General features: G+C 59.7%; 1 protein-coding gene across 1 annotated transcript; it reads left to right on the top strand.

Moving 5' to 3' along the window:
• The first annotated feature begins 77 nt into the window (after positions 1-77).
• Positions 78-23,557, top strand: POLR2A (RNA polymerase II subunit A). Its single transcript, XM_045984681.1, has 29 exons — positions 78-568; positions 9,054-9,186; positions 9,326-9,462; positions 9,555-9,728; positions 9,819-10,100; positions 10,353-10,514; positions 10,610-10,830; positions 11,010-11,142; positions 11,579-11,703; positions 11,800-12,010; positions 12,790-12,999; positions 13,083-13,251; positions 13,436-13,530; positions 13,664-13,867; positions 13,984-14,206; positions 14,572-14,755; positions 15,156-15,327; positions 15,416-15,521; positions 15,615-15,820; positions 18,663-18,887; positions 19,030-19,276; positions 19,477-19,577; positions 20,259-20,363; positions 20,441-20,623; positions 20,866-21,069; positions 21,213-21,399; positions 21,500-21,613; positions 21,759-21,908; positions 22,008-23,557. The coding sequence occupies exons 1-29, from the start codon at positions 476-478 to the stop codon at positions 23,162-23,164; spliced, it is 5,913 nt and encodes a 1,970-aa protein (XP_045840637.1). The 5' UTR covers positions 78-475; the 3' UTR covers positions 23,165-23,557.

The following is a 23,557-nucleotide window of genomic DNA, read 5'->3' as shown; positions in this document are numbered from 1 at the left end:
GGGAGGGCGGGAAAGGAAGGGGCGGGGATGTAGGGGCGAGTCTATAAAGGGCGTCATTCGGCCAGTTCGCTCTCAGAAGCGCCGAGAGCGCGGCCGGGACGGTTGGAGAAGAAGGCGGCTCCCGGAAGGGGGAGAGACAAACTGCCGTAACCTCTGCCGTTCAGGAGCCCGGTTACTTATTTATTCGTTACCCTTTTTCTCCTTCCTCCCCCCGAAACCTTTTCCTTCCCCCCCTTTCTTTTTTTTCCTTTTTGGGAGACGAAAAATCTCCGGAAAGGGGGAGGAGAGCTCCTTTCGCTCCTTTTTCACTTCCCCGCCTCCTTCCCTCCCCCACCTCTCCCTCCTCCGGCTTTTTCCTCCCAACTCGGGGAGGTCCTTCCCGGCGGCCGCCCCGACGGGGTCTGAGCACCTAGGCGGAGGCGGCGCAGGGTTTTTGTAGAGAGGTTTGCGCCTGCGCAGCGCGCCGGCCTCCGCGATGCACGGGGGCGGCCCCCCCTCCGGGGACAGCGCATGCCCGCTGCGCACCATCAAGCGAGTGCAGTTCGGAGTCCTCAGTCCGGATGAACTGGTAAGCCGCCGTGCTCTCTGCTCCCTGCCGCGGCGCGGGCGGGGCCCGACGGTGGCCGCCAGGGGGACGGGCCGCCGGAGCCGAGTGTCGCGAGGGTGTGAGCGAGCTCGGCGCTGTGTTCGGGACGGGGGCCGGGCCGACGTCGAACGACAGTTGATCAGCCCGGGGGTGGGGTGGCGGGGCGCTGTGCAAGTTCGGATGCGAAGCGGGACCCCACGTTTTTATTCCCCCGCGGCCTTCCACCACCATTCACTGAGTGCCCGCTGTGTGATAAACGCGACAGACACGGAGGTTGCAGAACCCGACGAGACGCAGGAGGACCCTGCCTACCACGGACAGTGTCCGTGGGAGGGGGCGGGAGAGGCCGACAGTCAACATACAAATAAAGGAGCAAACCAGACAGCTGAGTTCTTGGCTAGTGCTTTGGATGGAGGGGAGGGGAGTTACCGAGGAGTGAGGCGCCTTTGGGCCGGGTGATGTCAGGGTGCGGGAATCCCCCTCTGGGGAGGTGGTGCTTCCTGGATCAAGAGGAGGCAGCCAGTTCTCTGGGCCCCAGATCCCAGACCGAGAGCTTGTCAGAGGAGGAAACAGCAGGTGCAAAGGGCCCGAGGGAGCCGTGAACTTGGTGTGTCCCAGGGGTGGGAAGAAGTGCCAGTGTGACTGGGGTTTAGAAGGGTGAGGAGAGTTAGCAAAATGGGCTGGAGAGGCATGAGAGTGGGCAGGCCTGGTGGGATGTTGTAAGTCATGGTAAGGAACCTGAGTTTGATTTTATTTGGAAGAGGAAGCCTTTGGAGAATTGTAAGCCGGAGAGTGACCTCAAGTTTACATTAAAAACAAAACAAAACTAGTAGTGTTTTGGTTGCCCTCTGAAAAGGTAATTGTGGGGGAGGGCTAAGTAGGGGGTGGGAGAGATCAGGGCGGAGGGGGTTTGGGGGGAGCTGCTGGTGACTTGGACTCCTTTGTGGAGTGAGCTGCGGGAGCCAGGTAGCTAGGGAGAATGGCCGTGTTTGTGGATGGAGACCGTTTTGCTGGAGGACAAGGCATAGCCACTTGAGAGTTACGTCAGGAGTTAGAGCCTCCTGAGCTCACATCATACCAAATTCCAGGTGCCTTATTAAGCTTTAAATCCAAAAAGCGAAACTGCAGAGCACCAGCGCAATAGAGAAGGCTTGTGGGGGCTGATTCCAGGGGCAGAACCCCTTCGTGGTAATAAATGAACGAATTAGCGGTAAATTTTGAGGGCCTGTCATGTGGCCAGGCACTGAGCGAAGCGTTTTTTCTTTTTAAGATTTTAAGCGATCTCTGCACCATAACAGGGGGCCCGAACTCACAAGGCCCAGATCAGGAGTCACATGCCCCTCCGGCTGAGCCAGTTTGTGTACAAGGGAGAACAGGGCACGTTTCACTGTGTAAAAATAAGAGCCACTCGTCTTTTTCAGGGGCACCATGGATGGCTAAGAGACAGATTGGGAAACGATATTTTTTTTTTTAAGATTTTATTCATTTATTTAACAGAGATCACAAGTAGGCAGAGAGGCAGGCAGAGAGAGAGAGAGAGAAGCAGGATCCCCGCAGAGCAGAGAGCCCGATGCGGGGCTCGATCCCAGGGACCTGGGATCATGACCCAAGCAGAAGGCAGAGGCTTTAACCCACTGAGCCACCCAGGCGCCCCTGGGAAACGATATTTGCATTGTGATAGTCAAGGTTGGGTTTCTTGATACACAGGGAACACTTACAAATCAGGAAAAGCACACACCTAGACAAACAGAGAAAGGGTACAAATCAGCAGCTCCCAGAAGTTACAAATGGTCAATTAAAAAATACTAATAAAGACATGCAAATTAAAGTTTTTTCCTTTATCTGATTTTTCTCTGCTGGCCGAAGTATTGGGAAATAGGCATGCTTATGGTTGGTAGCAGGATAAACTGTCAACAGCCTTTTGGGGGGACAGTCTGACAGTTCTGTCCATCGTTTGATGTTTGTTCTTTGGTCCAGCATTACTGTTTCTAAAATTTTGTCCTTAAAGAAAAAGCTCTGAATTTCTCCTCTCAAGCATGCCCTTCCCCGGGTCTTGCCTGGTTTAGCAAGCACACAGTGGCCATACCATTCCCCCACTAACTCAGGCCAGACACCTGACAGGCATATTTGCTACTTCTGCCCACAACTTCCACTTGGTCCATCTGTCAGTCTGTCAGCTCTGCCTTTCAAACTCGCCTGGAATCCGGCCATTTATGACCATCTCCATCCGGACCACCATGTCCCAGCCCACCATCCTCTTTCCCATGAGTACCGCAATAGCCCTAATCTGTTCCTTCTGCTGTTCGCAGAGCTGCTAGCGAGCTCTTTTTTATCGTGTCTCCCCCACATGGAATCCTCTCAGAGGATCTGCACTGCTTACTCGGAGCTGTAGTGAGATCCTCGCTAATCCTGCCCCGCCTGCCTCTCCGGCTCATTACCAGCCGAACTCCTCTTTGGGTCTTTAAGCACAAGACCTGCCTGTTCTTCCAACACCGCGAGTTCGTGCAGTCCTGCCTCAAGGACTTTATTACTCCCTGTTCCTGCTGCCTAGCACAGCATTGTCCAGACCTACCCAGGCTTACTCCTTTCTGTCCTTTCGTTAGCACGGCTCTCCTGACCACTGTGTTTAAATAGCATCCCCCCTGCATCCTGTAACCCCTGGTCTTTAAGTAATCTGTACACCATGTGTGGGTTCCAGGTTACAACCCCAGGATCAAGAGTTGCATGCTCGGGGCACCTGGGCGGCTCAATCATTAAGCATCTGCCTTCAGCTCAGGTCATGGTCCCAGGGTCCTGGGATCTAGTCCCGCATGGGCTCCTGCTCAGGGGGGAGCCTGCTTCTCCCTCTCCCACTCCCCATGCTTGTGTTCCCTCTCTCGCTCTGTCTTTCTCTGTTAAATAAATTAAAAATCTTAAAAAAAAAAAATTTAGGGGACCTGGATGGCTCAGTGGGTTAAAGCCTCTGCCAACAGCTCAGGTCCTGATCCCAGGGTCCTGCTCCGACTCTCTGCTCAGCAGGGAGCCTGCTTCCCTTCCTCTCTATCTGCCTGCCTCTCTGCCTGCTTGTGATCTCTCTCTCTCTCTTTGTCAAATAAATAAAATCTTCAAAAAAAAAAAAAAAAAAAAGTTGCGTGCTCTTCTGACCAAGCCCATGGGGAGACCTCTGACCCCGGTCTTGACTTTATTTTACTGCGTAGTTTGGCATTCTCTGAAAGGATCTGTTTTTCTGTTTTTTGCTCTCTCAGGAGAATGTAAATTTCACGAGGGACCCTGTGCTCACCTCTGTATAATTTCAGGATTTCAAAGTGTGCCTGGTACATAATCATGGTGTAATGAGAATGAGTTAAATTAGTGAGTGAAGGAGGTAATTGGAAAGGACACAAAGGTATGTGTAGAAGGGTTTTATCACAACGTTGTTTGGATGTGATACTGTTTGAAATTATAAATTGCCTCCGTATTTACTGATAGGAGTTCTGTGGAGTTACCTTGGGGTGTGCTCCTAGACTAGAACACATCTTCCCAACAGGCTAAGTCCCCTGTTCCAGACCGTGCTGTGCCCCTGCAGCAGGTTCTCGAGCCCAGTGAGAGATTTTAAATTTTCAAGAGAAGTACAAGATGAACTAGGGTCCGCTGTCCTGGGAACTGGGAGTTCCTGATAGTCTCCTTTCGACATTAGGTGGCGCCAAACCCCTTTCGGTGACGTCATTATCTCAGGGAGCTGGGTCTTCAGCAGTTCCCAAACACAAGCCAAAAAAATCAGGGTGGTGCTGTCCCATCGGATTCCAAGATCTGCCAGGCTATACCGGGGCCGACAGGTGTCAGAAGTGTCATTATGGTTATTTGGGAAATAAAAGCAATATTTCTTTAATATATTGAAATCAACATACTGAAATCTCTATTTATGGGTGTTTTTGTAGATGGCTACGAAGTGGTAGGGGACATAGGTATTTGTTAAGTCGTCTGGCCCTGGACCCCGGGAATGCTGGGAAAGTTGCTGACGCACTTGAGCCCCCAAGGGCATTGTGAACCGAAGTTCAGGGATGTGAGAAGGAAGTTACCAGGATGCAGAGTGAGGCGGTGTTCTTGGAAGACTGAGAATGTGTCTGCATTTTACAAACCCCGGGGCTGGCTGTTCACAAACCAGAGGCCGCCTCTGGTGGGGGGCGCAGGGGGGCTTTAATTTCTCCCTGCGGCGTTCGCAGCTGGGACAGCGCTCCTGTGTCTCCACGGAAGAGCAGATCGCCCCGCTGGGCATAGGAGGGTGGGTGAGGGGCCTCTTGTGGTACAGGAGGTGTTTAAGAGTCGTGTGTTCTAGAATTGTGGGGAGGGTGTGTGTCGCAGTCCTGAGGGCTCTTGGAATTTGCTCAGGACAGAGCTGTGGCCTCTGGGTGGTGCGGTTTGGACGTTGCATGTTGCGGAGTCCTGAGGGAGAGGCAGCAGGGAGGGTCCCGCGCTCAGGCTCCGTGCAGAGCTGCTATGAAGTCGGCAGAGCAGAGAGCCGGCCACGCAGGAAGAAGTTGGCTCCTGTTCGTTACAGCCATTGTCTACTGGGAATATCACCAGGTTATTTATTTATGCCCAGTTTATTCCAAGAAGAATTTAGAACATACTATACCTTTCTAGATGTGCACTATGTTGGTGGACCAAAAGCTTATTCTTATCTTCAAGTTATTTATAATCCGAGGCAGGGGGATGCGTGGGGGGTCTCGGTTGCTTAAGCGACTGCCTTCGGCTCAGGTCCTGTTCCTAAGGGTTGTGCGATAGAGCCGCCCCCCCCCCCCACCTTGGGCTTCTTGCTCGGCGGGGAGCGCCTCTGCCTGCTGCTCCCCCTGCCTGCACCGTGTGTGTCTCTCTCTCTCAAACAAATAAATAAATCTTTAAAAAAAATAAAAGGATTAAGGGTGGGATTTCCTGCACCTGGTGAGAGTGTTTACTGGGCTGCGCTAGGTGCTGATAGATAGCGAAGGAAACCTGATCCTTGCCCTCGAGAGTTGCAGTCCAGGGGGAGAGACAGACCAGTAAACAGGAACGGACGGTGGGGCCGAGAGCCCTGCTGGCCTGTGGGGTGGGACGGGGCTCCATCCCGGGACCCTGGGTCGTGCCCTGCGTGCAAGGCAGACGCTTATCTGAGCCACCCCAGCGCCCTTAAGATTTTATTCTTCAGGGACTCCTGGGTGGCTCAGTTGGTTAAGCGGCTGCCTTTGGCTCAGATCATGGTCCCAGCGTCGTGGGATCGAGTCCCGCATCGGGCTCCTTGCTCGGCAGGGAGCCTGCTTCTCCCTTTGCCTGTGCTTGCTCTCTCGCTCGCTCTCTCTTTGACAAATAAATAAATAAAATCTTTAAAAAAAAAAAAAAAAGATTTTATTCTTCAGTAATCTCTGCGCCTGGTGTGAGGCTTGGACTCAGGACTCCAAGGTCAAGTCACATGCTCCACGAGCCGGCCAGGTGCCCCTAAAGAGAAAGAGTATTTGCTGGGAATCTGTGGCAGGCATCTGTCCTGCAGCCTCGGGCAGCCCCTGGGAGCAGCCGCCACCTCAGGACCCTAACCCTTGTCAGACGACACCGGGTGCCTAACCCCTCTCACAGGGGTAGCAAGAGGAACGGTTGGGGGCTAATGTGGTTTGTATCTAATCCGAAGTAACAGTTTGTTAGCTTGTGGTAGGGAGAGAGTCCAGAACCTTCCAGGACAGCCCCTGGCCCCATCTTGATGCCTGGAAGCAGAAGAGTCCTTAGCAGGTGGGTGGCTTGGTGGGCTCGGCCTTGCAGCAGGGTGAGGTGCGGAGCTGAGCGTGATTTCCCTCCGCTCCCTCGCCGGTAACCTTCCTGGCGGCCGGAGCCAGGCTTGCTTCTGCCCTCCTGTGCCCGTCAAGGGGAGCGAAGCCTTAACTGTATCTAAGGAGACGCAGCCGGGCTGTGTGGACTTAGTCACCCCAGCCTGCCTTCCGGCGGCTTCGTCAGGTCGTCTCGGTGAGCATGTTCGGAACCGCTGGCATCAAGAGACCTTCTGGTTTCTGCTCCGCAGTGGCCAGCCAGATCCGTTACGGGGCCACTGCTGGCCTGGCTGGCAGGGCACAGCCGTCGTCTTTTCTCCAGGCTCTCTGAAGGCGCTTCCCTGCAGCCGGGGCCCTGGCAGTTGAGTTCAGTCTGACAGTCGCCAGGAGCGGTGGGACCCGGGAGGACAGGGAGATGCTGGCTGCCGGGAGATGCTGGTACTCTACGGGGAGGACGGAGCCCCGGTAGATCGCTGCGCTGTGAGACGGGCAGCGGTAGAGGGTTAGGGAGCGCAGAGGCGCTCGTTTCTGTCCTGTCCTGCCGACCTCGACGTCATGCCAACGCAGGAAGGTGTGAAGACTGGATTTCCGTGTAGAAGGCGCCCCAGCTGTGCAGGTGGATGGAGAGAGGCAGGCTGGCTGCCTGGGGAGCCCCTGATACCAGCCGGCCGGAAGGCCCCGCCTGAGGCAGTGGCTGAGGCCTGGAGAAGAAGCCGAGGCTCCGAGGCTGATGGGAGGCGCAGGCCCGTGCCAGGCCCGTGCCAGGTGCTGGGGGCAAGATCAGATCAGGGCGGGTGTTTTCCTGAGCGCCTGCCGCATCCTGGGCTTAAGCAGACACTCGACGTTATTGGTTCTGTGTGACAGAGCCGGGATGGCGGACCAGAGGCCTCCGGCTCCAGCCCACGCCCCGGTAACCGGTTTGTCTGTTAGAGCGAGCGAGCGCGAGGAGGGCTGCGGGAGAGGGAGAAGCAGGCTCCCCGCTGAGCAGGGCGCCCGCTGCGGGGCTCGATCCCAGGATCTGCAGATGATGACCTGAGCTGAAGGCAGATGCTCGACCGGCTGAGCCCCCCAGGCGCCCCTTGGTTCAGTAGATAGTTTGATATGTGAATCTAGAGTTTTGGAGAAGAAAGGGGAGGCCCGCAGGCGGAGATCCGGGCGTCACCGGGGTAGAGGGAACGCCGGGATGGCAGGCCCGCTGCCTCGGGGGTGTGGATGAGCTAAAACCCGGGGGCAGAGTGGAGTTCGAGGGGCAGCGGGAAGGGGAGGAGCGGGGGAAGGAGACGGAGGTGGGAGGCAGCCGGGGTCCCCGTGCAGGCGGTGCCCCGCATCTCTGGCAGACGAGCTGTGCCGGGCAGGGCGCCGCTCCTGGGTCTGCTTTCAGGGCTGCGGCGCCGGCAGGGGGCATGGATCACTGCAGCGGGCCGGCAGGGGCTCCCTTCCCTTTGCCTGCGGTGATGCCGTGGAAACAGTGCACCGCGATCCTGGCTCTGCCGCTTTCTGGCCGCCTGTCCTTGGGCCTCTGGTGTCGTCATCTGTGAGATGCAGACAGTGATGCGATTACCAATTAGTCGTGAAGAGCAGACAAGTCCGCTGGTGCTGCGCTGGGCACCAGAAGGCGAGTCCCAGGGAGGCCAGCATTGTGTCCGCGCTGCAGCTTGGAGCAGCGGGACGGATGTGTGTTGGGCCCGGGCAGGGTTGGGTTTGAGTCCTCCTGGCCCCCGGAGGTGGAGGCCTCGGACAAGTCAGTTGACGCAGCCTCAACTCCTCCTGTCCGAGCGACAGGACCTCATTCCCAGAAGGTGAGCGGCTTGGCGTAGGGAAACAAGCTGCACAGAGGGCGGTTGGCCCGGCACGAGGGGGACACGCAGGCCGAAGCTTTCATTAAGTTTAAGTTCGTCCCTTTGGAAGTTTAGTAGGTCAGACCCAGCTAATGTCGAAGTCCTTGGCTTTCAGTGTGCGAGAACTAAGGCTGCGAGAACTAAGGCCTCCGCAGCCCACCTCTTGGCCAGACCCGCTTCTGAGCTCCGTCACCTGCCGCAGCCCAGCCTTCTTCCCCCAGGGGATCCCTCAAGTCTGACGCCCCACCTTTCTCGGGATTCCGCCTTCGGTTCTGCACCTCTTTCCTGGGGCACCCTTCTGCTCCAGCAGCTGCCTGCCCCATCTCATCCCAGGATCTCCATCTGAGCAAGGATGGGTTCGGGCTGCTGGGGCCTCGGGAGTGAGGAGGTGGCGAGGACGCGGGCGAGCAGTGGCGGGCTTCAGGGGCTGAAGCTAGGGGCTGAGCGTGTCTCGGCAGGCTGCAGCGCTGTCCCCTGCCAGGGACCGGATTCAGGGCTTGATTTCAGCTTTGGGGAAGAAGCAGGGGGGATTTTTTTTTTTTTTAAACCTCTTCTTGAAACGACTTAATTCTTTTTGGGGGTAAATCCTATGGATGTCAGCAATCTGGCATTGAACCAGAGCGGTGTATGGGGTTTGAGTCGGGAGATTGGCGGCTTATATGGATGCCAGGGTCGGCTGCACACAAGTCCTGAGCACCCTCTCCCAGCCACCCAGAGACCAGGACCCCCGATACTCGGCGCTGGCACCCCCAGAGGCGCAGACCCACTCATGCGTCCTTCTCCTTTGAGGCTTTCATATGTGAAGACTGGAAACTAGGAATCCTATTTATTTGTTACTGGCCTCTTTTTTTTCTGTAGAAACGAATGTCTGTGACAGAGGGCGGAATCAAATATCCCGAGACCACAGAGGGAGGCCGCCCTAAGCTTGGGGGGCTGATGGACCCGAGGCAGGGGGTGATTGAGCGGACCGGCCGCTGCCAGACCTGTGCGGGTGAGTGCTGGGGGCTGGTGTGGGGTCCCCACAGGAGGACAGGAGGCTTGGACCCTTGACCACCAGGCCCGGGGTGGGGACCCCTGGGGACCTCTGAGGTGCCAGCCAGGACGAGGATGTGAGGTATGTGTCCCCGCAGGGAACATGACGGAGTGTCCTGGCCACTTCGGCCACATCGAGCTGGCCAAGCCTGTGTTCCACGTGGGCTTCCTGGTGAAGACGATGAAGGTGCTGCGCTGCGTCTGTTTCTTCTGCTCCAAGCTGCTCGTGGACTCCGTGAGTGGGGTCGGGCCCTGGCCTGGAGGAGGGGTAGCTCCGTGGGGGGACCGAGGCGTAGCCCGGCTGACCCTGCTCTGCTCTGTCCCCAGAACAACCCAAAGATCAAGGACATCCTGGCCAAGTCCAAGGGGCAGCCCAAGAAGCGGCTGACGCACGTGTACGACCTGTGCAAGGGCAAGAACATCTGCGAGGGCGGCGAGGAGATGGACAACAAGTTCGGGGTGGAGCAGCCGGAGGGCGACGAGGATCTGACCAAAGAGAAGGTAGCGGCCGGCGGGAGCGCCAGGGTTTGGGGGGAGGCCGGCGGGCGGCCAGCGGGGTCTCCGCGCTCACGGCCCCTCTGTCCCCGGCAGGGCCACGGTGGCTGCGGGCGGTACCAGCCCCGGATCAGGCGCTCAGGCCTGGAGCTGTACGCGGAGTGGAAGCACGTCAACGAGGACTCCCAGGAGAAGAAGATCCTGCTTAGTCCGGAGCGAGTACACGAGATCTTCAAGCGCATCTCGGACGAGGAGTGCTTCGTGCTGGGCATGGAGCCCCGCTATGCGCGGCCCGAGTGGATGATCGTCACCGTGCTCCCTGTGCCCCCGCTGTCCGTGCGGCCCGCCGTGGTGATGCAGGGCTCTGCCCGCAACCAGGTCAGCGGCTCCCGGACGGCGCCTCTCTGCGGGGTGGCTGGCTGACCTAGTGGAGGGAACCCCCGGGCTGTGGGCGGACGCAGGCAGGAGCCCCAGGGTGGAGCACGGGGGCCCAGGTGACCGAGCTGCCTGCCTGCCGTGTGCCTTCGCACGAGGCACGTGGCATGGTTGGAGATCACGGCGGTGCTTCCGTGCGCGGGAGGTGCGCGCCTGGACCCGCGGGGCAGTGACCGTTCGGACCTCTGGCCGTAGGACGACCTGACGCACAAGCTGGCAGACATCGTGAAAATCAACAACCAGCTACGGCGCAACGAGCAGAACGGCGCGGCGGCGCACGTCATCGCCGAGGACGTGAAGCTCCTGCAGTTCCACGTGGCCACCATGGTGGACAACGAGCTGCCCGGCCTGCCCCGCGTGAGTCCCTGCGCTGGCCGCCCTGCGCCCGAGCGGGAGGCAGCGAGGGGGAGCCCGGGCTGACCGCGCGGTGCACCCGCCCCGTCTCCTCACAGGCCATGCAGAAGTCGGGGCGCCCCCTCAAGTCCTTGAAGCAGCGGCTGAAGGGCAAGGAAGGCCGGGTCCGAGGGAACCTCATGGGCAAGCGAGTAGACTTCTCGGCACGCACCGTCATCACCCCCGACCCCAACCTCTCCATTGACCAGGTGGGCGTGCCTCGCTCCATCGCTGCCAACATGACCTTCGCGGAGATTGTCACGCCCTTCAACATCGACAGGTGGGCTTGGCCTCCAGCTGGGGCAGGGATGCAGGGCAGAGGGGTGTGGGGGGGGGGGGACACACGTGGGGAGCTGGGAGCCCGGGGCAGAGAGCACTTCCACTGGGGCTCTGGGGTGCGGGCAGGCGGCAGCAGGGCTTCGGGGAGCTCTGTGCTCAGCGCACCTCTGCCCTCTGCAGACTCCAGGAGCTGGTGCGCAGGGGGAACAGCCAGTACCCGGGGGCCAAGTACATCATCCGGGACAACGGCGACCGGATCGACCTGCGTTTCCACCCCAAGCCCAGTGACCTTCACTTGCAGACCGGCTACAAGGCACGTGGCAGGCCGGGGCCTCTCCCTGCCCCCAGCAGGAAGCTCTCTGGAGCAGGAGCCCTCTGAGGCTGTCCTGTTCCTTAGGGTCTGGCCTGGGGCGTGTCTAAAAGACCCCTGCTGTCCTTAACAATCTGTGGTAGCTGGGGTGGGGAGCGCGCTGGCCCGAGTGCGGTGCCCTGGGTGTATGTGGTCGGTCCAGGGAGGAGCGGGGCAGAAGGCAGAGTGCAGTGTCTGTGTATCCCCACCCGCACCGGAATTCCTTGAGGCTGGGTGATGCTGCGCTTTGTTCTGTGGCGTCCGGCCCAGAAGGCTGATCACTGCGTGTTCCACGTGAAATTGCACCCTTCCATCGTCTTTCCACCTGCAGAGCATTTCCGGCCCATGGCCTTTTGCTCGTAGCAAGCCCCCTCCTCTGAGCCTCCACTTGCCTCCCTAGGTGGAACGGCACATGTGTGACGGAGACATTGTCATCTTCAACCGCCAGCCGACTTTGCACAAAATGTCCATGATGGGGCATCGGGTCCGCATCCTCCCCTGGTCTACTTTTCGCTTAAATCTGAGGTCCGTCCCCCTGGCTGTGGGTGGCGGGTGGGGCCAAGCGGCTGCCTGACGCTTCCCTGCGGCCGATCCGAGTCCAGCTTCTCTCGGTCACTGCAGCGTGACAACCCCTTACAACGCGGACTTCGACGGGGACGAGATGAACTTGCACCTGCCCCAGTCCCTGGAGACGCGGGCGGAGATCCAGGAGCTGGCCATGGTACCGCGCATGATCGTCACGCCGCAGAGCAACCGGCCTGTCATGGGCATCGTGCAGGACACGCTCACGGCGGTGCGCAAATTCACCAAGAGAGACGTCTTTCTGGAACGGGTGCGTGCTCCTGGGGAGGGGGCCTAGCTTGGATGGGCACTGTGACCGGGGTGGTGACGGGACGCCGGGGAGGAAGAGCTGGGACGTGTGCACTGACCTGCCCCACACCGACCTGTGTCCCCGGCGGGAGAGGGGAGGCGGTTAGGACGTCCGGGGCCAGAAAGGGTTTATGGCTTTAGCACCCAATTCAGTTTTTTATTTTATTTTATTTTTTTTTCCCCATTTAATTTTTTAAGATGTGTAATTTCAACTGCTGTTAGAAAGCAAAGGTGAAAGAAAACAGGTGATCTAATTGTTTTATTTCTTTCCTTTCTCTTTGGTCTTTTTTTTTTTCTTTTTTAAGGTTTTGTTTATTTATTTGACAGAGATTATAAGTAGGCAGAGAGGCAGGCAGAGTCGGAGAGGGAAGCAGGCTCCCCGCTGAGCAGAGAGCCCGGTGTTGGGCTCGATCCCAGGACCCTGAGATCATGACCTGAGCCGAAGGCAGAGGCTTCACCCACTGAGCCCCCCCGTCGTTTTATAATTATATATATATATATATATATATATATATATATATATATAAGCCCGGGTCGTTTTATAATTATTAGAAGTAGTTTATGTTTATTGTTCAAGAGAAGAGAGATGCAGAGTCTCCTGGTCATAATGAATTTGTCATTAAAAGTTTGGGAAACCCTCTCTCTGGCGTCTGCCTCCCCAGTCCGCTCTCACCCGCGGGCTCGCGACCTTCCCCGGCGCGGCCCCAGCGCTGAAAGCTGCCGTTGCTCGTCCTGGCGCAGGGGGAGGTGATGAACCTGCTGATGTTCCTGTCCACGTGGGACGGGAAGGTGCCGCAGCCAGCCATCCTGAAGCCACGGCCCCTGTGGACGGGCAAACAGATCTTCTCCCTCATCATCCCCGGCCACATCAACTGTATCCGCACCCACAGCACCCATCCCGACGACGAGGACAGCGGGCCTTACAAGCACATCTCTCCCGGGGACACCAAGGTAGGACCTGGCCTCCTGGGTGGAGGCAGGATTTGGACAGGGGCGCCACCGCGGGGGCCTCGAGTGGGGTGCTTTGTGCGCAGGTGGTGGTGGAGAACGGGGAGCTGATCATGGGCATCCTGTGTAAGAAGTCTCTGGGCACGTCGGCCGGCTCGCTGGTGCACATCTCGTACCTGGAGATGGGCCACGACGTCACTCGCCTCTTCTACTCCAACATTCAGACCGTCATCAACAACTGGCTGCTGATCGAGGGTGAGCGGAGGGTTCCAGCGAGCCGGCTCCTGGAGTCCGGACTCCCTCTTCTTCCCGTTCTGCCGTCCTTTGCTTTCCTGCTTGGATTTGGGGTCCCACCGCCAAGTGTCTTGGCTGTGATTCCATTCCAGGTTTTGGGGGGGAGCATAAGGAGGGTGTTGGTGATGCCGCTCCGTATCCCTAGGTCACACCATTGGCATTGGGGACTCCATTGCTGACTCCAAGACCTACCAGGACATCCAGAACACTATTAAGAAGGCCAAGCAAGATGTGATAGAGGTGAGAGGAAGGTCGGCCGAGACCCAGCGACAGTCGCTCTGACACGTGGAGGGGATGTCGGGGACAGCCGGGTGGGTGTGAGGGGAGGGGGAGCAGAGCCCACGCCGAGCCCTGCCGCCTCCCTCACACCCAGGTCATCGAGAAAGCTCACAACAACGAGCTGGAGCCCACCCCTGGGAACACCCTGCGCCAGACCTTCGAGAACCAGGTGAACCGCATTCTCAACGACGCCCGAGACAAGACCGGCTCCTCTGCCCAGAAGTCCCTGTCTGAATACAACAACTTCAAGTCCATGGTCGTGTCTGGGGCCAAAGGTTCCAAGATCAACATCTCCCAGGTGGGGAGCCTCGTCCCTCCAGATGCGGGCCGCGGGGAAGCTGTGACGGGGCGGCGTGCTGGGAACATGGGCTCCTCGAGCAGAGGGAGTCAGGTGCATCCCCCCTCGTTCCCCAGGTCATTGCCGTCGTGGGACAGCAGAACGTGGAAGGGAAGCGGATCCCATTTGGGTTCAAGCATAGGACCTTGCCTCACTTCATCAAGGACGACTATGGGCCCGAGAGCCGCGGCTTCGTGGAAAACTCCTACCTGGCCGGCCTCACGCCCACCGAGTTCTTCTTCCACGCCATGGGGGGTCGTGAAGGGCTCATCGACACGGCTGTCAAGACTGCCGAGACTGGTGAGGCCTTGGCCCGCGCTGCTGCCGGGGGGGGCCCCCGTGGTTGTGGGGGGGGGGTTCCTGGGCCGGGGATTTTGTCTCTCGTGGAAAGAGTAGCAGTTGGAGCTCCGAAGCCGGGGAGGTGGCCCGTGGGACACGCATGGCCCCCTGCAGCACTCTCTGGTGCAGGGACAGGGCCCGAGGTCTCTCGTGACTTGTCCCCTGGGGGCTGGTTCCCCAGGGCCTCCTCTAGGCCCTGCCTCCAGCTGGTGGTGGGCGTGGCATTCATGTGGGGGCCGGGCTGGGGGTGTGTCTCTTGTGAGGGTCGGTGGTTGGAGGCGTCGGCGCCCCCTGCGCACGCACCCATACCCCTCCCCCCTGCGCAGGGTACATCCAGCGGCGGCTCATCAAGTCCATGGAGTCGGTGATGGTGAAGTATGACGCCACGGTGCGCAACTCCATCAACCAGGTGGTGCAGCTGCGATACGGCGAGGACGGCCTGGCCGGCGAGAGCGTCGAGTTCCAGAACCTGGCCACCCTGAAGCCGTCCCATAAGGCTTTTGAGAAGAAGTGAGGAGGCCGCAGCGGGCGGGTCCTGGCCTTGGGGCTCTCGACTGGCCTCCTAGGACACCCCTCACTGAGTGCAGAGATGCTGCCTGCCCAGCGTGTGCCTTGCGGCCAGCTGCCCTCTTAGGGCCCTTTGTCCCTCCTGGTGACGGCAGGTGCACAAGTGGGGGCCGACCTGAGACCCACCCCGCCCGGTGCCCAATGGCGTCCGAGCAAGCTCAGGTGGCCTGGCCCCAGCTCGGGTCCTGCTGGCAGCCCTGGGGCCTAGACCATGAATTTCTCTGCCCTAGACGCTTGGCCCTGGAGCCCGGTTCTGCAGGCCTTGCGGCTCGGAGCCTCGCGGTGCTCCTTGCAGGGACCAGGTCTGGGCCCGCCTGCCCCTGACCCCTCTTGCCGTCCGCAGGTTCCGCTTCGACTACACGAACGAGAGGGCGCTGCGGCGCACCCTGCAGGAGGACCTGGTGAAGGACGTGCTGAGCAACGCGCACATCCAGAACGAGCTGGAGCGGGAGTTCGAGCGCATGCGCGAGGACCGGGAGGTGCTCAGGGTCATCTTCCCTACTGGCGACAGCAAGGTGCGAGAGGCAGGAAGGCGGGGCTGGGGTGCTGCTGTCCTTGTGAGGACGTGCCCCGCTCGTGACACCCCCTGCCGCCCCCCTTCAGGTGGTCCTGCCCTGTAACCTGCTGCGCATGATCTGGAACGCCCAGAAAATCTTCCACATCAACCCCCGTCTGCCGTCCGACCTGCACCCCATCAAGGTCGTAGAGGGTGAGTAGCGGCCCGGGGACCCCTGGGCCAGGCTGCGGGAACAGAGTGAGCCAGGCCACGGTCTACCCTCTCTTCACCTCCGTTGGCCCCCAGGAGTCAAGGAGTTGAGCAAGAAGCTGGTGATCGTGAACGGGGACGACCCCCTGAGCCGGCAGGCGCAGGAGAACGCGACGCTCCTCTTCAACATCCACCTGCGCTCCACGCTCTGCTCCCGCCGCATGGCCGAGGAGTTCCGGCTCAGTGGGGAGGCATTTGACTGGCTGCTCGGGGAGATCGAGTCCAAGTTCAACCAAGCCATCGTAAGTGGTGGTCTCAGCCCAGCCTTGCTTTCCTCTGCTCTGACCTGAGCACAGCCTGCCTTCGCCCACCAGCGCCTGGGTGTGGCTCTCGGTCACTGAGGGTCTGTGCTCTGCCGAGTCCCGCGTGGGGGGCTTTGTGCCTCCTTCCCTGGCGGGCTGTTTCCATGTCTCAGACACAGACACTGGGCTTTTGGACGGATGGGTGACGACTCCGGGACGGGCAGTCGTACCAGAAAGAAGCCACGTGGCTGGGATGGGAAATGGGAGAATCGTTCTTTCTTTTCTGAAAGTGCCTGGTGTGTGCGGAATTCCGGTTTAGGTGGAGGTAAGGGACTGGGGGAGTGAGCAGAAAAGAGGTTCAGACATACTGGGAGAGACCAGCACTGTGTCCAAGGGAGGTTTTTTTGTTTTGTTTTGTTTTTAAAGATTTTACTTTATTTATTTGACAGAGAGAGAGAGCACAAGTAGGCAGAGAGGCAGGCAGAGAGAGAGGAGGAAGCAGGCTCACTGCGGAGCAGAGAGCCCGACGCGGGGTTCGATCCCAGGACCCTGAGATCATGACCCGAGCCGAAGGCAGCGGCTTAATCCACTGAGCCACCCAGGCGCCCCTCCAAGGGAGGTTTTTACAGGGCAGTGGGAATACAGAAATGTCTTACAGGCACGGCTCTGAATACATGCGCGGTAATCCGCTTTTATAAATCAAATAATTAAAACGCATCGGGAAACACTATAGAATGTGATTGAAAGAAGGAAGGCTTAAGTGAGCAGGACGACATCGGGTGTGGGCAGATTACAAGATTTGTGCTGCTAAATGGCCATAATCCCCAAAGTGATCTACAGACCCAGCACTGTCCCTGGCAGAGCCCGGCTGCCTTTTTTGCAGAGATATATAAGCTGATCCTGAAATTTATAGGGAGTTGCAGAGGATTCAGAGTAGCCAGACGGTCTAGGAAAAGAACAGCTTGGAGGACTCCCACTTCCCGATTTCAGATATCCCCGTAGAGCTACACGTCTCAGGATCACGCGGTGCTCACGTGAGGATATAGAGACCGGTGCACAGAACTCGAGTTGCAGCTTGCAAGTTAAGCCCTCACGTTTACAGTTCTGTGGGGTGTTTTTTTTGTTTATTTTTTTAAGGTTTTATTTATTTATTTGACAGTTAAAGACAGTCAGAGAGGGAACACAAGCAGGGGGAGTGGGAGAGGGAGAAGCAGGCTTCCCGCTGAGCAGGGAGCCCAGTGCGAGGCTCGATCCCAGGACCCTGGCATCATGACCTGAGCTGAAGTCAGATGCTCAATGACTGAGCCACCCAGGGACCCCTACAGTTGTTACATTTTTGTCGAGGGTGCCAAGTCGTTGCACGGGAGCAAATAAGTCTTTTCAGCAAATGAGGTTGGGGGCCTCACTGGGTTCTTCAGCCATTAATCCAACTCCTGGTTTCAGCTCAGGTCATGGTCTCAGGGGTTGTGAGATCAAGCTCCATGTCGGGCTCTGCACTCAGCTCGGGGGGGTGGGGGAATCTGCTTGGGGTTCTCTTGCCCTGCCCTCCCCCACGCATGCTCCATTTCTCTCTCAAATAAACTTTAAAAAATAGTAGTGCTGGGACAGCTAGGCATGCATGTGCAAAATGCTGAAGTTGGATCCCGACCTCACGCTGTGTAGACACATTTCTTCAAAATACATTGAAGATCTACATATAAGAGCTCAAGCTGTAAAAAGTTCTAGAAGGAAACGTGGTGTAAATTTTCATGATCTTTGATTAGACAGTGGAGTCTTTGGTTTGACACGGAAAGCGTCTGGCTAAAGAGCACAAAACAAGACGGGGCTTCAGCCAAATGAAAATCCTGTGCTTCAGAGGACACCGGCAGGAGAGTGAGAAGACGACCCAGAACGGGGGGAAAGCTTTGCCCGTCATCCCGCATGAAGAATACATAAAGGACTGCTGCGAGTCAGCAACAGAGAGCTAAGGCCTTGGGTAGACACCTTCCCGCAAAGAATATACGTAAGCGACCCGTACATGTGGGAGAAGAGATGGTCAGCGTCGTGAGCTGCCCAGGAAACGCAGCTGCAGCCCCGTGAGCCACCACCTCGTGCCCCTCGAGTTAGGGTGGAAAGAGGCTGTGGGCGAGGTCATGGAGCCATGGGAATTCTCCTGGGCCGCTGCTGCGGGCGGTGCAGCCACTGCGGGGCCACGGAGGGTCACGGCCTGGTGCTTCGTGGCAGAGTAGACGCAGGTACCGTTTGAACCTGCAGATCCACTCCTAGGAACGTACCCAGGACTGGACAGCTTGTGCACAAAAACGCAGCACACCGACGACCGTAGCCCCATCGTTCATAACAGCCACGCTGCGGAAACAGCCAGAACACCCGTCCGCAAATGGGTGAGCAGGACGGCCAGCACCGCACAGAGGAGCGCTCTGTGGTCGGGGCAAGAGGTGCCGAGCCGGTAGACGGCGTGAGCCTTCAGTGGCCGCGTGAGCGGAGCCCGCCTGCACGGGCCGTGTGCACTAGGACTCTCGTGGGAAGGTTAGAGCTGATGGTGTGTGGTTGTAACCTCAGTGAACAGAACCTTCGGGGAGCCCCCCACTTGGAACACTGATGCGACCCGGTGTTCAGCCCATGACTTGAGCACGCTCTAGAAGTTAGGGTCTCAGGTAGCCCAGGGCCGCCCCCTGGGCGTGTGGCACGGAAGGTGAGGAGGAAGGGGCGCACGAGTCCAACTCGCTGTGTCGGGTTCCTGTCCTGTCCCAGCACCCATGTCGCTGTCCTGACTGCAGCTCGTCGTCCCTCGCGGGAAGGGAGGTGCTCGCTTTCTCTGATGCCGGCTTTTCTTGCTCCATAGGCCCATCCTGGGGAGATGGTGGGCGCCCTGGCCGCACAGTCCCTTGGAGAACCTGCCACCCAGATGACCTTGAACACCTTTCACTATGCCGGCGTGTCTGCCAAGAACGTGACCCTGGGTGTGCCCCGTCTCAAGGAGCTCATCAACATCTCCAAGAAGCCGAAGACACCTTCGCTCACCGTCTTCCTGCTGGGCCAGTCGGCTCGAGACGCTGAGAGAGCCAAGGTAGGGGCTGGGTGGCTTGGCTTCTGGTAGGAGCAAGAGGGGGAGCCCTCTCGCCCTTGAACGCGTTGTCTCTGCAGGGAGGGCTTGCAGAAGCCTTCAGAGCCCCCTACATGCCTGTGTCCCCCACCCCTGCCGTCCCCAGGACATTCTGTGCCGTCTGGAGCATACGACACTGAGGAAGGTGACCGCCAACACGGCCATCTACTACGACCCCAACCCCCAGAGCACGGTGGTGGCAGAGGATCAGGAGTGGGTGAATGTCTACTACGAGATGCCCGACTTCGACGTGGCCCGCATCTCCCCCTGGCTTTTGCGGGTGGAGCTGGACCGGAAGCACATGACCGACCGGAAGCTGACCATGGAGCAGATTGCCGAGAAGATCAATGCGGGTAAGGGTGCCTGGGCCTTGCATCTGTCCCGGCACCGCCTGCCGGTCCCCAGTGAGCCCCCAACCCTCCCCCTTCCGTGGGCCTACTCCGTGTTAACCTTTCTTCTCGAGGGTTCTGGGAGGGGCAGGGGAAACTGGAAGAGCGCCATCGGGGAGAGTCCCGCGGCCACCGTCCTTCTCACGGCCCCTTCTGCGCACCAGGTTTCGGCGACGACTTGAACTGCATCTTTAATGACGACAACGCCGAGAAGCTGGTGCTGCGCATCCGGATCATGAACAGCGACGAGAACAAGATGCAAGAGGTGAGGAGACCAGGGGGCGGCGTCTCTGGCGAGCAGAGGCGTGAAAGCGGCGTGGAGGCCGGCAGGGATTTCCGAAACTTGTAGCAGCAAAACCACTTGAAAGTTGAGGCAGCAGCTGTGTGGCCCCAACAGGTGGCGTTGAAGCAGGGGAGGCCCTGGGCTGTCCCTCGGAGAGGTTCCCGTGTGAGGGCGGAGGGCAAGGCTAGCGCGTCTCGCGGAAGGCGGGTGACAGCAGGTGCCGCGGGCTCGGAGAGTACGCCCGGAGTGGTGACTTCAGTCCTGGGCACGGCTCCCGGCTGCCCGGGGCACAAACACGCGCTGAACGGTGGGAGAGTAGATCCAGGGGTCGTGGTGGGGCTGGGCGGGAGGAGAGGACGGTTGCCCACGGGAGCCCTTTGCTGCCCGGGTGGCGACCACTGTGAGCTGGGAGGGGGGGCCGCAGGCGCCCTTGGAGCACCCGAGCTCCGGAAAGCCTGTGCAGAAGGCGGGCTGCGGGAGCCTTCCCTGGGTCTCTCTCAGAATCGTGAAACCTCGCTAAAAAGTAATGTCGGGGACCACGGAGGGCAGAGTCTGGGGCCTGACGTGCCTCTCAGGCCCCCGGGGCGGCTGGGGTCCGGGGTGAGCGTGGGGAGAGGAGGAGGGTGGAGGGTTCCAGGCCCCGGGGCCTCGCTCTCGCTGCAGGAGGAGGAGGTGGTGGACAAGATGGATGATGACGTTTTCCTGCGCTGCATCGAGTCCAACATGCTGACCGACATGACCCTGCAGGGCATCGAGCAGATCAGCAAGGTCAGCGCGCCCCTCCCCCCCCCGCGCCCCCCCCCCCCCCGCCCCCTCTCCCCGCCGCTCACCCCCCTCCCCCACAGGTGTACATGCACCTGCCGCAGACGGACAACAAGAAGAAGATCATCATCACCGAGGATGGGGAGTTCAAGGCCCTGCAGGAGTGGATCCTGGAGACGGACGGCGTGAGCCTGATGCGGGTGCTGAGTGAGAAGGACGTGGACCCCGTGCGCACCACGTCCAACGACATCGTGGAGATCTTCACGGTGAGCCCCTGTCGCGCCGCTGCCCCGCTCTCTTCCCGGGATCCCGGGGTATCCGGCAGGAAGCCGCCCCCGCCTTCTCTCTGGGCGTTTGCTCGCTCACGTTTGTCCAGAGCTGAGTCCCGTGTTGCGTGTGGGCGGCTGCGACCCCTGGCTGTCCCTCCGCGGTTCCGGGTGGCAGGAGGAGCTGGGGGAGAGTAGAGCTCCTGGGTCTTGTCCCTTCACTGCCCCCCCTGCCGTGCCAGGTGCTGGGCATCGAAGCCGTGCGGAAGGCTCTGGAGCGGGAGCTGTACCACGTCATCTCCTTTGACGGTTCCTATGTCAATTACCGCCACTTGGCTCTGCTGTGTGACACCATGACCTGTCGCGGTCACCTGATGGCCATCACCCGACATGGGGTCAACCGCCAGGATACCGGGCCTCTCATGAAGTGCTCCTTTGAGGAAACGGTAACAACGGAGCAGGGGGGCGGATGGAGAGAGGGCGGGGAGCGCTGTAGGAAGACGGGGTGCGCCAGAGGGACCTGGGCAGCGACCCCTCGGAGCACGGGGTGCGGAGCTGTCTCATGGGCCCCCGTCGGCCCGTTGTGCAGGTGGACGTGCTGATGGAGGCGGCCGCACACGGAGAAAGCGACCCCATGAAGGGGGTGTCCGAGAACATCATGCTGGGCCAGCTCGCCCCGGCCGGCACCGGCTGCTTCGACCTCCTGCTCGACGCCGAGAAGTGCAAGTACGGCATGGAGATCCCCACCAACATCCCCGGCTTGGGGGCCGCCGGACGTGAGTAGCTGCCCCCCTGCTGCCCAGACCTGGCCCGGGGGCGGGGGTGGGGAGGCCGGTCCCGGGCACGGTGCTCAGGACTCCCCCTGCTTCTCCGCAGCCACTGGCATGTTCTTCGGCTCCGCGCCCAGCCCCATGGGAGGGATTTCTCCGGCCATGACACCCTGGAACCAGGGCGCAACCCCGGCCTATGGCGCCTGGTCCCCCAGTGTCGGTGAGTGACCCGGCCTGCGAGGAAGGGCCTCTGTCTGGGTCGTCAGAGGCGGGTGGGCTGTGGGGGTGAGGTGGAACCCCGTCGGGGAGATCTGGGGATGCTGCGGGGCTCTAGCTCTGGTTTGAACTCCTGTTGCGCTTCGCAGGGAGTGGAATGACTCCGGGGGCAGCCGGCTTCTCCCCCAGCGCCGCCTCTGACGCCAGCGGCTTCAGCCCCGGCTACTCACCTGCCTGGTCTCCCACGCCAGGCTCCCCGGGCTCGCCCGGCCCCTCCAGCCCATACATTCCCTCGCCAGGTGAGCTGTCCCTGTCGGTCGGGGCCAAGTCCCTTCCTCCCCAATCCTTCCTTCGGGGTGACTTTCCGTTGCTGAACTCCTGGCTCTTTTCCCCCACAGGTGGTGCTATGTCTCCCAGCTACTCCCCGACATCACCCGCCTATGAGCCTCGCTCCCCTGGAGGCTATACGCCTCAGAGTCCCTCTTACTCCCCCACCTCACCTTCCTACTCCCCCACCTCTCCATCCTACTCTCCAACCAGTCCCAACTACAGCCCCACGTCGCCCAGCTACTCCCCGACCTCGCCCAGCTACTCCCCGACCTCACCCAGCTACTCCCCGACTTCGCCTAGCTACTCCCCAACCTCTCCCAGCTACTCTCCAACTTCCCCAAGCTACTCTCCCACTTCTCCCAGCTACTCCCCGACCTCTCCCAGCTACTCCCCGACCTCGCCCAGCTACTCCCCGACCTCTCCTAGCTATTCGCCCACCTCTCCCAGCTACTCACCGACATCCCCGAGCTACTCTCCCACGTCCCCGAGCTACTCTCCCACGTCCCCGAGCTACTCTCCCACGTCCCCGAGCTACTCGCCAACCAGCCCTAACTATTCTCCAACCAGTCCCAACTACACCCCGACATCTCCCAGCTACAGTCCGACGTCACCGAGCTACTCCCCGACTAGTCCCAACTACACGCCCACGAGCCCTAACTACAGCCCAACGTCTCCAAGTTACTCTCCAACTTCCCCCAGCTACTCCCCGACCTCACCCAGCTACTCCCCGTCAAGCCCACGATATACACCACAGTCTCCGACCTATACCCCGAGCTCCCCCAGCTACAGCCCCAGCTCCCCGAGCTACAGCCCGACCTCGCCGAAGTATACCCCCACCAGCCCCTCGTACAGCCCCAGCTCCCCAGAGTACACCCCGACCTCTCCCAAGTACTCACCCACCAGCCCGAAGTACTCGCCCACCTCCCCCAAGTACTCGCCCACCAGCCCCACCTACTCGCCCACCACCCCGAAGTACTCGCCCACATCTCCGACTTACTCGCCGACCTCTCCGGTCTACACCCCGACCTCCCCCAAGTACTCACCCACCAGCCCCACCTACTCGCCCACGTCCCCCAAGTACTCGCCCACCAGCCCCACGTACTCGCCCACGTCCCCCAAAGGCTCCACCTACTCACCCACTTCCCCGGGCTACTCGCCCACCAGCCCCACCTACAGCCTCACCAGTCCGGCCATCAGCCCGGACGACAGCGATGAGGAGAACTGAGGGCGCGCGGGGCGCAGGGCAGCCCGGGCGGTGCCCTCGCGGGGCGCAGGCCCCCAGCCCGCCTCCCTTGTACATAGCGCCTGTGACAAAGTTCCTGTTGACGTTCTGGTCCCGTTCCCGCTGGGGCTTCTTGTCTTGTTCTCCACCTGTGCCGACTCAGAACCCACTCTCCTGGCCGCGGGGGTCTCCTTCCTGCCCCCCCCGCCCCAGGCCTGTCCCCACATCGAGGCTCCCTCCGTGCCTGTGGCTTGATTGGGGGTAGAGGGGATGTTAACTTCTTAGTGGTAGTCCCTGCTCTGGGTCGTTCTAGCTGATCCTCGGGAAGAGCAAAGCTAAAGCTGCCTTTTGTCTGTTATTTTATTTTTTGAAGTTTAAATAAAGTTTACTAATTTT

This window comes from Meles meles, chromosome 18 (assembly GCF_922984935.1).
Source record: "Meles meles chromosome 18, mMelMel3.1 paternal haplotype, whole genome shotgun sequence".
NCBI classification, from domain to species: Eukaryota; Metazoa; Chordata; class Mammalia; order Carnivora; family Mustelidae; genus Meles; species Meles meles.
This window is presented reverse-complemented; position numbering and strand designations above follow the sequence as displayed.